The 13,935-nt window shown below is 36.3% G+C and overlaps 1 protein-coding gene across 1 annotated transcript in view; it reads right to left on the bottom strand.

Annotated features, from left to right (window-relative positions):
* Window positions 1-1,871: 1,871 nt before the first annotated feature.
* The window catches only part of LOC126249563 (glycine receptor subunit alpha-4-like), a 303,930-nt gene continuing 291,866 nt past the window's right edge, over window positions 1,872-13,935 (bottom strand). The window contains exon 9 of the mRNA XM_049951226.1: window positions 1,872-2,509. Coding sequence (XP_049807183.1) covers window positions 2,336-2,509 — 174 coding nt within the window. The 3' untranslated portion in view covers window positions 1,872-2,335. The remainder of the gene's footprint in view (window positions 2,510-13,935) is intronic.

Below are 13,935 nucleotides of genomic sequence, written 5' to 3'. Positions count from 1 at the left end.
TTTATGTTCAGTACATGCTGTCTTTACTGACCACAGCACAGTTATTTTAATAATCATCTTCACTGCCCTCAGAGATAACCTGATGAAAATGTGGTGTTTATAGATCAAGTTTTTAGATATGTTCATTGGAGAAACATGAAATTTTTCTGTGACAAGAGCTGCAGAACGTTTCCAGTCTGATGATTAATGCACTTAGTAATGTTTACACATTTTGTAACTATAGCACTTATACAATTGTGAACTCCAGAAATAGAGTTGGATTGTTTTCATGTGACTGATAACCTATGAACTTACAGTCACGGAAAAAAGTAAACTTAAGAGTCACATGACAGATTACTTGTGAGCCATAATTAAACAATGAACATGTAGCTTAGCACAACAACACAAAATATATACCTCCAGAGATTTGCAAAGGCGATCATGCCAAAGGAAATATTTGAGATCGTCTCTCTCTATCCTGAAAATGTCAGGAATTAATCTCAAAATTTTTAACTTTACTGGCACAAGGTTTCCTTTCGTAATGAGAGCTACAACTCATTATGTCTTATCCTTTTGATCTTAAGAAATATCATTCTGTCTCTCTACCTAGACGAAAATATTTCAGTTTGGTACTTCCTATTGGGTACTTTTATAAGTAGTGAAACACTATTTTATTTTATGGATTATTGTGATGCATGTCTGCATCTGTAATCTTCCATCATTGACTGTGATATACATGGGGTAACGTATTTGTTGTTAGGTGAGCACTGCTATGTGCCCCTTTTCGTCTATTTATGAATAGAACTGGTAGAAAGTATTCTCTAATCAAATCTGCTTTTATCACTCCCTGTATGTGATCTTCTTAAACACTTTCACATGACTTTTAGTGTTCAAAATTTTTTGGAACATTGTTAGAGGAAGAACAGTAATCATTACAATATTATACTTATATCAATACACAGTTGTGATCACTTTTAAGTAGTTTATTTTTATTTTCAGATGACCAGCTTCAATCTTCTAAAAGATTATGTCCAGATCTTACATTCCTTGAGGCCATAGGAACCACTGCCACGGTGCAGAACCATATGTACAAGCACAGAGAGCACTGGAGGAGTATTCTACACCAATTTTTCCTATGGTAATAGAGAAATGTAAGATCTAGCGAATGTAAGATCTAAATGCAAGATCTGAAGAAACCAGTCATCTGCAAATGAAAATAAACTATTTAAATGATCCTGACTATGTGTACTGAAATAAATTACACTTTTATAGTTCCTTTCAAATAGTATATGGCAATATTATTAAAGGGTTTTTCAATCCTTCAAAATTTTACTAACAGTAAAACTTTATGGTAAGTCCCAGAAAACTACCAAACTACTAATTTCTGTACCTATTCAACAGTTGGCATTAGATTTCCTCACAAACATCATGCACACTAGAACAGGTAATTACTATAGGATAAGACATGTGAATCTTCCAGTGGCAGCCCCATTTGTGAATAAACTATAGATTTTCAGTATTCTCAGAATGACATGAAATTTTCTGTCCCCCTCCCCCCCCCCCCCCCCTCCTCCATTAATTCTCATACAGTTTGTTAGACAATGGTCTTACAAAAGTCCATTACCACCTTTCATCTCCACTTCATCTGTTAAACCTTGCTCCACTTCTTCTCTATTAGACATTCCATCCCATACCATGATATTAGGTTTTCAAAAAAATTTGCAACAATATACACTGGAACAAAACATTTTAACAAATGCAAATAAAAGCATGGAGGAAAAAGAAATAATAACATTTATTAGTGCAGCAAATGCCTAAAATTGCATTGCATGTGTGTTATCATAACACATTTATAACGTTTATATCAGAAGTCATTAACCAATACTGACATGACATATAGCATAGTACAAAAATGGTAGTTGATCTTAACCTAACACAACACTTCGTTGAAGCCACTGTTTAATTTGAACTCAGAGACAGTATTTGAAGAAGTAATAGCATATTTATATATTTGTCACTCACATTCCACTCTCACATATAAAAAATGAACAAGTAAACAGTTCTCATACTATGTTACTTCACAAATTCATTTAAGAAATCTTCTTGTTGTACATAACAGTACAATTTGTCATACATTATGAGAAATAAAACACTTTGCACTTTCTAGATAATGTGTTAACAGTTGTACCACTTCAGTGCATCAGTTATCTCAAGTTTTGACAATAAGAGTCTATGCACAAGCAGCCCCCAGAATGTATTTGGGTGAAAGCACACAGCTTAATCCCATGACATTAGTTATGGAATTTGACTTTCATAAAAATATTAAGTTCTTGTAAAAAAAAGTAACTCCCTGAATTCACAAAAATGTTGACCAGTATACAACATTAAGAATAAAAAAGGAGAATGGGAAGAAAAATCGTGAAACTTTATCGATGTATAAAGCTGTTTCTCGACCATGGCAGAAAGTTGAATACTGTGGCATTTGAGCAGTAATTGGACGCATCGGACTTCGACCACAAGGTTCCAGTTCCTGTAATTTAGAATTGAAATAAGTACAGAAATAATAAATTTATTTTGCATAAAACATAGCATAGGAAAAATTCATTACATCTAATGCAGAACTCTATGTTACAATTTTCTACTTTCAGCCCTAATGACTGCTTGGAAGAGTCTCCCTTAAAACAATATTCTCTGAAGTTTTCTTTTATGACACAAACTAAAACTACTGTTAAATAACATTCTGGCATCTTAATATGCATCAGATGTGCACGAAGAAGAATGGGATGCAGTATTTGCAGACCCTTGACAATGTTTCATGATCTTTAACATAAAAGGGTTATTCTGAAAATTTTGGGAAATAACAAAGTTTCTTCTTATTTCATAAAAGCTGTCTCCTGTTCATTTCATCCACTATTCTACCCTCATATATATATTGTGGGTGTAAAGTGTTCCACGGATTGTTTGTTTACTAGATCATAATGACATGGAAGAAATGAGTTTTCAGACTGTTTGCCATAATTCTAATTTAAATGTTTAGAAATGAGTTTATGCAACATTAAAATTGGGTGCCTATTGGAAGAAAGTATGCAATTCTCTTTTTCTATATAAGCTACGAGATTCCAAATAAAAATCTTGATGCAGAACTGGAGATTACAAGAAAAGCATTTCATGGCAAAATTTTGATTTTATCTTTCCCCACTGCTGGCATTTTATATCATTTGGTAAGTGAAAAAATGTTTGACAGGAGTACTATTCATCCTATATTGAGCTAAACCTGCCGGCCGGAGTGGCCGTGCGGTTCTAGGCGCTACATTCTGGAACCGAGCAACCACTATGGTCGCAGGTTCGAATCCTGCCTCAGGCATGGATGTGTGTGATGTTCTTAGGTTAGTTAAGTTTAATTAGCTCTAAGTTCTGGGCAACTGATGACCTCAGAAGTTAAGTCGCATAGTGCTCAGAGCCATTTGAGCTAAACTTGAATTTAATGAAGGGTGATTAAGTTCATTTTTTCTTCTAGTATTGTAAGTATGGGCACCATTATTTCATCTGAACTATTGTGAGAAAATATATTTATGGTGATGCAATAGTAGAAATGGCTATTATGAACAAGTTATACATTACAGAGAAGAGACAAAAGCAGAAAGATGAAAGGTAAGTAATCACTGTAAACCAGGAAATCCACAAAAAATTGGAATATGAGAAAATTGTATTTCTAGCAGAAAATACGGATAATGCAAAGGTAATAAAAATAGCACATTAGAACCATAATGTCTCATTTTTGTTTGTACTGTTTTATGGGGACATTGCAGTCTCTTGGTGAAGTTTAAAGCAAATTTCCACACAGATGGGCATTGGACCTTGTCATTTAGGGTAAAACACATTTTCTTGAAATAGGTTTTCTGAAATGACCCTATATATTTGAACTGATGTGAAGAGAAATTTAGGAATAATTTTTTTCTCAGCTGAAAATGTAGTGATAGGTAGCACACAAAGAAATTATTACAAAATCTTCATCTGACATATTACACTAAGGACCTAATTACTGTATAAATGCAGTAAAAATATTTTCAAAGTGGAGATAACACTAAACACAATGAAAAACTCTTGGGTTTCCAGTATGATGGCAGCAGTATCCTAATGCTGCCACCCAGCTAGAAATCCAAGAGCTTTTCATCAGTAATATACATCAAGAAAGTCTACATTAACACTGTATGGATTCATATGTTTTTAAATTGCCTATATATGTAAAATTAAATGCCTTGAATACAACAGAATGAGACTAGACATAGATCATGATTACAGTACCATTGAAAGAGCTACAAAGAGATATAGCAAGGCTTTGGTGACTGCTCCACATCAAAGAAAATGTTTGTTGTAGAACACAGGATAACAACACCAATGTCCTGTCTTAAATGCATGATGTAATCCACCATGTCGTCAGCAATTACTGCTGTCTCAGAAGTAAGGTTACCGGTATGTGATAAAGTGTATACAGTATCAGAAACTCAAAGCAGCTGGTCTGTATTTGAGATATCTGGCAGTGAGTTTCCTTCTCATATAAGTGCAGAAAAAGGTCCATTCATTGTGGAGCTAGCGAGGTCAAGACCTAGCTGTGAAGAATGGAAAACTTCAATTTAAATGACTCACATTTCAGTTATAAAAATTAATTTTACTGTGGATTTAGTTTTATCTATTTCTTACAGGATGAGAGGTCACAGCTGTAGCAAGTTTTTGAAACTTATGTGTAGACTTCAGTCAAAATGTTCAGTAAGGGTTCTTGTAATCACATTATTATACACATGATCCATTTTGAGAAACAGTGCTCCCATCATCAGGAAAAACTGATACATGGATATTCCAACTTTATACAAGATAAATAAAAGGGAATAAAATTAGTCCTATCACACCATAATATGTCAGACTAATTATTTTTCCCTTGCTTGGTATCAGCAGTCCTGTACTTTCAGAACCAGTTCTGTTGTAATAGGTTGCTCCCTCCAACTCAGAATATTCATTGCTGGTAGAGCATGTTGTATCTGGCTAAATGTGGGCCCCAGCAACTTGTTTCTATGTGTTAGCCATGTTATGCATCTGTTAAATTCTTCATTGTTCATTTGCTAGTTGGTAACTCAGCCATACACAATTTATACGATAAAAAAAAAGTAGCCTCGTGATGGGGGCATGCTCTCTCAAAATGTGTCACATGTGTAAAAATCTAATTAATATTAGTGAACATTGTGATTGTTTGGATCTGAATCCTATAGATCATCTACATACATACTTTACAAGGCACTGTATGGTCCATGGGGGAGGGTACCCTGTACCACTACTATTTGTGTCCCTTCCACTTGCAGATAGAGCAAGCAAAAAACGACAATCTATGTGCCTCCATATAAGCCATAATTTCTCATATTTTATCTTCATGGTCCTTACACGAAATGTATGTTGGTGGCAGAAGGATAATTCTGCAGTCAGCTTCAAATGCCGGTTCTCTACATTTTCTCAATAGTGTTCCTCAAAGGAAACATCACCTTCCCTTGGGGGATTCCCATTTGAGTTCCCAAAGCATCTCTGTAACTCTGTAACACTTACATGTTTTTTGAACCTACCAGTAATAAATACAGCATCCCACCTCTGAATTGCTTTGGTGTCTTCCTTTACTCTGGCCTGGCGTCCTCAAGAATAGGTCACACCAGTGTCCTACATGGAGTCTACTTTACAGATGAACCACACTTTCTTAAAATTATCCCAATAAACCAAAATAGACCATTCACCTTTCCTAACATTATCCTCAAATGCTCATTCCATTTCATATCACTTTGCAATGTTATGCCCAGATATTCAAATGATGTGACTGTGTCAGCAGGACACTACTAATGCCGTACCTCAACATTATGGGTTTGTTTTTCCTATTCATCCACACTAACTTACATTTTTCTACAGTTAGAACCAGCTGCTATTCATCACACCAATTAGAAATTTTGTCTAAGTAATGTTGTATCATCCTACAGTCATCAAATTTGGGATGAGTTTTGGATATGAACAGCAGGCCATGAGCTGCCCTCAATGATTTCTCCTGATCTTACTGGTATTCCTCAGAAATGGCATCAACTGTCAGCATAGCTCTTGAACAATATAATAGATTATGTGCCAATTCCTGCCAAGTATGTGGAATGGTTATGGTAATCATGTTCTATATTGACCCTTTTTTACCATGCTTTGAAAATTTTTATCTTCAGTTTCAAAAAAATTTCTATTTAAAATTTTATATTAATGTTATTTCCAAATATCTTCAGGTAAAGTTGTAGGCCTACATAGTTGTGTGGCTCTTACAATATGCTCTCATTTCTTCACTGTACTCAACTTTTGGTATTAGCATACCTAACTCCTTAAGCAGTATACATATTGTTGTAATCCTGCTGAACATACCAGAAGGTCAGTTTATATAATTATGCATACATCAGGTAAGTTCACTAGGTACAATCAAGAAGGATACATCCATCAGTGCCAGGTCATATGGCAAAACACCTACACCCAATTTAAAGACTGCTATGGAATGCTACGGTATCTCTTGTCACAGCCAGTGGATGTTCACAGCAATCTCTCTGGTGTATCTATTGACAATGACATTGCAATATGTAGTTTTCTCCTGGACTGCGATTTGGACTTCATTATTACCCACTGATAGCACTGGCTAGCACACATATTTGCCTGTCTGTCTAATGCAGTACTTTCTTCAAACACCATTCGATAAACAGCTGTGTTTTCAGTGAACAAACCAATGGCATATGGATGCAACAAGAGTGTGGATCATGTTTAGTTCATCCCAGTTGAACCTACAAATACTGTTTTGTGAATTTTTCAACAAACTTCCAGAGTACTATATTGGCCCTAAGGTCTCCATCTCCAGAAATTTTCCATTTTACATATTTCTAAATGAGACAGAAACTATTACTTCCTGTTTTTTTTTATTTTCACATAATTTGTACTTAAGAAAATCTGTATTGTTGAAGAAGCAGACTTACAACAGTGGTAATGAGGACCTTTATGAATCCTGTGCCAGAATAACACTTGTCAGGCCATTTTACTGAGTGTTTCAACCAAGGTGAACAAGTAGTTTTTTGAGCTATGGAAGCAACAGCTCAAGCAGCACAAGCACATGCAGAAGCTGATGGATCTGACACATCTACAATCGCTTCCAGCAATCCCAGCTTTCCAGACATTCTCTGTAAATCAAAAGGACTGGGAAGTGTAGTACAGGCAGTTAACACTTCATTTCATCAAGTGCTGTGTGTGACAGTGAGCCGTTATAGTATTTACAAACCCACAGATCTATCACCCTGCACAAAAACTGGCCCCTTTGTGTGACCCATCAATGCTGCCCTCACCAAAATTTACTTGCTTTTAATTGAATATTATGCACGAAAAATGCACATGGTTGCCATTTTGTTTACAGTTCCTTCAGCACTGTAAATTAACATCAGACAGTTATGCATTTTGGATCACAGACCTATAAGACCTGGGCAGAAAATGCAAGTTTATGTTCTCTTGTGGACTATGACAGCAGAATCATTAATACACAGTGGTATTTATATTAACACTTGAAAGTGAATTGTGTGCTCAACTGTTATGGCAATCAGGTCCTTCTTTAGGTGAAGTTTTGCATATTGCTATGACTTTCAAGATTTCACATTCAGCGCACTCACCCTTCAATTTCCACTGAGTATGAAAGACAAGAACTGTCATAAATGTTGTGCAGACCATATGGCAATGTAGAGGCTCCTGCTTAACTGAGCTCAAATCAAATAAAAAACCATAACAGTTATTTCACTTTCCCTTGATGAAATTTTTGTAACCTGTTAAGTTGTCCTGACTGTTTTCCTCTATGTGCTAGATGTTGTTGGCCAGTTTATAATGATGTCTGTCAACAGTGTTTATGCCACAGTCATATTACAGATGTTTTTCAGAGCATGCTGTTCCAACAACAGTTTATTACACCCATGCAAATAAATTAAATCCCAGAGTTAATGGTAGCACCATACCATCTTACACTATTAGCAATGGTTCATAGCATTCCCAACTTATTCCATTTTGATACATAAGCCTCAGTCATGATTATTAATCAGCCTAATATTTTGGACTGAGGTCTCCAAAGTTGAAATGAGTAGAACATAAGATGTGAACTTACCCTCATCATAAAGTTATGATAAAATAGTTTAGTCAGTGTAAGTTGATCCCTGACAGTTGCAGTGGCCCACATGATGTAAGCTTTGCATGCTTACCTTGACCAGTCATGTGATGGGATTTCCTAAATGACTCTATGGCAGCACCACAGGGTTGTCATAGCTCTATAGACAGCTATTGTTTTCACCTGCAACCCTTTGTGCTTCACAGCTCAAGTTGGCAACAGTGCTGCAAGCTCTCAGAGATTTTCTTATGCTGTCTCAATTATAGGCCAGTTAGTTATGGAATTAACATATAAGCAAGTAACCAGAACCTTTTCTTTCTCTCTAGTAGCGGAACCCTCAGTGGAACATATTTTTGGCTTGGATGCATATACAGCCTTTGGGTTTTCTATTTAACACTTGCTCTAAACAATTCAAGATACTGTTCCTTGTACAGAAATATAATCTTTGTGTCTCCAGTATGCTCCCTTGTTTTCTCCAGGTTTGGGAATACTTTTCAGTTTTTTCACTCATTTGACACAAAAAGAGTTAGCAGTACCAAAATTTTTCAAAGCCCACCTAATAACTTTAGCCTTTCAGGATGAGGACAAGTAGAACTAGGTCACAGAGGAGTTAAAAGTGCTGTTCCTGATTCCTCATAGTTGATGGGCATCACCTTTCATCATTGTTTGCAAACCCGATGGTGTGTTATGCCTTTGTGAGCATTTCAAAAGAGTTGCATATGCTCATTTGATTGTGGACTCATACCTCTCCCCACATTGTGATGAATTATTTTCAAAATTGTTAGAGAATCAGTATCCCTCTCAGGATTAGAATGATATTACTGAAGCTTATTTCAGCTACCTTTGGACGAGACTTCCAAGGCCATCATGGTATTAAACACTCCTTATGAACCCTACCAAAATAACAGGTTACCTTTCAGTGTCGCTATCATGCAGACTCAATCTTTCAGAAATTTTTAGAACAAATTATTTCCAATATTCTGCAATGCATCAACTATGTGGATCATATAGTAGTCATAGGGCAGACACAGGAGGTGCATATACTGAATCTCTGGTGATTATTTTCCATCCTTTTGAAAACTGGAACAAAGTATAACTTTTCACAATGATTTTGTTGAATGTAAAGCCCTGGATGACAAAAATTTGATAGTGGCACATCCCTCCCCCCCCCCCCTTCCCCCTTCGAGCATTTCTGATAGGAAGTAAAAAAATTGATTTTTTAAAAATATGTTCTTTTTGTAGCACACATCTTTCTGAAGAGTTTGGTGTGTAAAACATACATGTTCGAGGAAATGTAAGCCAAGTTATTTGGTCATAAGTGTACCAAAGTGCAGTGCCACGCACACCGTTCTTCCTTCGTACATCCCTGTATTTCACTCTGTGGACTTAAAACATGTATATTTTATAGTGGAAGCCATCAAACATATGTTCAGGACATCATTGATTAGAATGTCCTGTAGTGCTTCTCCTGCTCCCAGTCAGCTGGTTTGACATCCTTCCCCCCCCCCCCCCCCAAAAAAAAAAAAAACCTCACAATTAATGCTGGCTGAGATTATTTGTATTTGTGACCAGGAGAATAAGAACTCTTCTTCAGAAAATCTGCACTCCTTATTGCCTATTTGTTAATAACTCTATCTTTTGTGAGACACAAAATTAAATATAGGAAACATAAAACCAGTAAAGACAAGAGATAAGCAAGACAGTACACATTTCTTCAACCCTTAGGTCCCAGCATTATTTTTTCTCTAATCTTGTTACAGTTTTACACAGCATGCTTTCCTTTCTGTGAAAGAATCTATTACCTCATCAAAGTTTGTCAAACATTCTGCTACATGAAGAATCAAAATGTCATTGTGTAATACTGAAAAAGCTGTTAATATGATTAGTACCCAAGACTGGTGTGGTTTTCTGATTTGATTATGTCTATTTTATCACTGTCTGCTAGATAATATGAAATAGGCCTTTCTAATATTGCAGCAGTTGTAACACATGCCAAATAAGCTAGACTTTTTTGGCATAAATACTCATTTTTATGTACCTCATTCATATAAATAACATGACAGAATATAATTCACGAAGTAGCAATATCAAATGCCTATTAGGTCTAATACAAGCAAAAAGTTTTATTGTAGGAAATAGTTTCACATTTTATTCATATGCTCCAGTCTGTCAAGCATGAGATTGAAAAATAGTAATATGAAACATTTATACAAATTTGGAATCATCATGTTCTTCCATATAATTTGTGTAATGTCCCCATTTCTTCTCCATTCTTGTTCTAAGAAACAATCTTGTCATCACTAATTCTATAACTATTCCTGCCATTGTCAAAACTTATTCTCTGGTTAACTTCACTAACTCTACCAGAATCACCGGCTCATTTATCTAGCATTTATTCTCTGGTTAGGTGCTATTATTTGTTTGTACAGTGCATTTTCCACAGTATTCCAAGAATAGAACTTAAGCAGCTGCTAACCGAGAGCTGTCCAACTGGCCCTTAGTAGCGTGGCAATCTGGCAAAAATTTTCTGTCAAAATTTCATTTTCTTGGATACACCAAGAAGATAATATATAATCTTTCTTACCTTTTATTACTGTCAGTCATTTATTTCCATTCTGGCTATCTCAATCTATCAATTTCACTAATAATTATTAAAACGTTGATCATTCGCACTCCCACTGAGTCACATAAACAAAAAGCGATCGGCATTCACCCATTCAGATTTATTTAGCTCTGCGCATTATTTTTAGATGCATCAGTGTTTCCCTTAGCAGACACATCACATACTCTATATACGCATTCAAAAATCAACTTATGGTTTGTACAGGAATCAACTTAGAATGTGTTCAAAAAAAGTTCAAAAACCAACAGGGATCCATTTCAAAATCATATGAGTAATAATTAGACCAATGTGTGCTGGATGCTAAGTGTTTTGTGAAACAAGGTTTTTTTCCATCAAGAATATGAATTTGGCACCTCTAAATTTGCCAGCCAGGCCAGATACCCCAGTTTCCCCCCACCCACCCACCACCCCTCACCCCTCCCACCAGATTCGGGCCGGTAAATGTATGCAGCAAAGTCAGGATGGCCTTTAATCAACATCAGAGCATGTGGTAGCCATTTCTCATATTTATATCCAAAGAACATCATAGATCTCCAGATTTGTGCAAGATTACATATTACATCCAATTTATCTCCCAAATTACAACAGTAACCGATCACTTAAACTGGTTATGGAGAAAATGCAGTCTGCAAACTGTCACCAAACATATCTTAAGTTGAAGGAGTGTCTCCTACCACTCATTACCTGACCTTGTGTTTGCCTCATCTATCTCTCATGCTGGTCACAGACATGGTGTTGAGGTCCATGTGCCATACAAGTATGGTATCTTAATTATTTGGAATGGCCTGTCATATTTGCCTCTTAGGTGCTCACCATGACACAATAAAATTATTAACAGACAGAAAAGGCGGTGTTGACAATTATGTTCGATATCCCGAAGTTCCACATTTTCCTGTATGGTGACAAGTTTCATCTGATCACTGACCATAAGTCACTGTTGTTGATATTTGGTCCTAAGTTAAAGTTACCGTAACAGACATTTCAGAGGACAGACTCTTTCCTAATCAAAATAACCACTATAGCATACATTATTATATCAGCCGAGCACCCCAATGCAACTGCACTGTCACAGTTACCAAAGAACAATTTCATAAACAGGATTCATAAACATGAGACTGTTTGCATTTACATTGATTACACTGATTCACAACTGGAAGAGTTTGCCATCACTTCCAGAGATGTCACAGCAGCCACACACAAGTATCCAAATTTGAGACAGATTTGACAGTTCCTATAAACCAGATGGTCACAAGTCCTTTTTTCAGTGCCTCTTCAAACTACCATTGTTTCTTTTCATGAAACCATGCTCTTCATCTTTCAAAGGTGTCCTGTTATTGAATGATGCTGATGGTTAGTGTTTACTGGTGATTCCATAGTTTTGGCATTCCTGTATATTGTGGCTCATGCATCAGTCCCACTGCGGCACTTCCAGAATGAAGAATCTGGCCCGATGACATGTGTATTAGCCATTAGTTGATGAGGATGTCATGCACATGGCTCAACACTGCTAAACTTGTTAAATGCTGAAACCAGCACAGCCTCAAGCCTACCAACCACGGCTCATGTCTACCCAGCTGTGGGACATGTTGTTGATTTTTTTGATCCATTTCAAGGTGCAGTATGGTTGATTTTAAGAGATATGCATTCTCACTTTCCATACATTAAATGCTAGGAAACATGACAGAAAGAAGCACTAAGGCCTGGTCTCTGCTTTTGCTGCTTAAGGAGTACCATGAACTCTTGTCACTGATAACAGACAGCAGTTTGCATTCACTGGATTTCAACAGATTAGCACCAGGAATGGAATCAACCATATTATCACACCTCCATCTCACACAGCCTCTAATGGCATGGCTGACCATTTTCTGTGAATTTTGAAAATGCAGATTGAGAAACTACTTACATCCATGCCCCTTGATTCATCATTGCATTATTTTTTATCCTCTTACTAAGCAACACCAGTTCATAATCAGAGCTTGGTGGAACTCTTGCACAGACACCACTATCACTCAATGATTCAGTGTTAGATCTGTTGCAGCCTCCATCAGTACAAGAAGAAGAAGCAGTTACAGTTTTGAAGATTGGTATCCCCATCTGGATGTACAAATTTGAACATATGCCTGGCTGGGTACATGGTTCCATCATCACCCAGCAATACCACCATCTAGTAGCCACACCTTGAGGCATCCTCCCCCAGCACCAGAACTGGCAATGTATGTTCCATCTGGGGCAAACTCTGCCTGCAGATCTGTCACACCAGAATGGTCAGTCCATTTTGTTCAGCCCGAGGACCAACAACAGCAGACATGCAGTCCAGTTCCAGGATGTCATCCCAGGTGTTGTGTGCACCTGATATTATTGGTTCTCTAGCCATCCCCCGGCCCACTCTGTATCAGCACCCAGACAATAAGCAGGAGGGCTCCCAGGAAGTGAAAAACATCAGTTTTCAAATTGTTTGTAGGACATTATCTTGTTTGAAAAAGACACTGGATTGTTATTCTAGCTGTTGTTAGCACAGTGATCAGATGTGTGTACAGTGCAGTTTATTGTAAACTGACACCTCAATCATAACAATAAGTAACAGTGAAAAATATATAAATAAAATATAAATATCAGAGCAACACTAATCTGTCATGGAAATAATTTTGAATTCATACTCATATCTATTCTGATTGATATGTACTATTAGAAATCAAAATTTTGCTCTTGATGAATATACACATTTTAAATTGTCTACAGATGAATAAACCAAATTTAATATTTTGTAACACAACACAAAGATTACAGGTAAATACAAATGAGAAAAACAAAATATAAAATTAAAACAAAATCATTATAAGGTTGAATATTCAAAATAATATTTAATTTGTTGTCAAAGGTGTGTCATATATCAATTGTGTTTTACAGTTTACAACCCACACAGACAACGATGTGTTTTTACATAATGTTTTCAGTTATTTGTATATTTATGAAATTTGGTGTGTACAAAAAAATAATCCTATTTGTGTAGAACTTGATTAAAAGTCCATCAATGCATCTTTGAAATCTATCTCTGCAGAAATAAGAGGAAGATATGCATTGTGTAGAGCGGCACACCTAGTTAAACAGTTGTATGCCAAGAAACAGTTTAAATTTTCATTTTGAG

This window comes from Schistocerca nitens, chromosome 3, assembly GCF_023898315.1.
Source record: "Schistocerca nitens isolate TAMUIC-IGC-003100 chromosome 3, iqSchNite1.1, whole genome shotgun sequence".
Taxonomy (NCBI): Eukaryota; Metazoa; Arthropoda; class Insecta; order Orthoptera; family Acrididae; genus Schistocerca; species Schistocerca nitens.
This window is presented reverse-complemented; position numbering and strand designations above follow the sequence as displayed.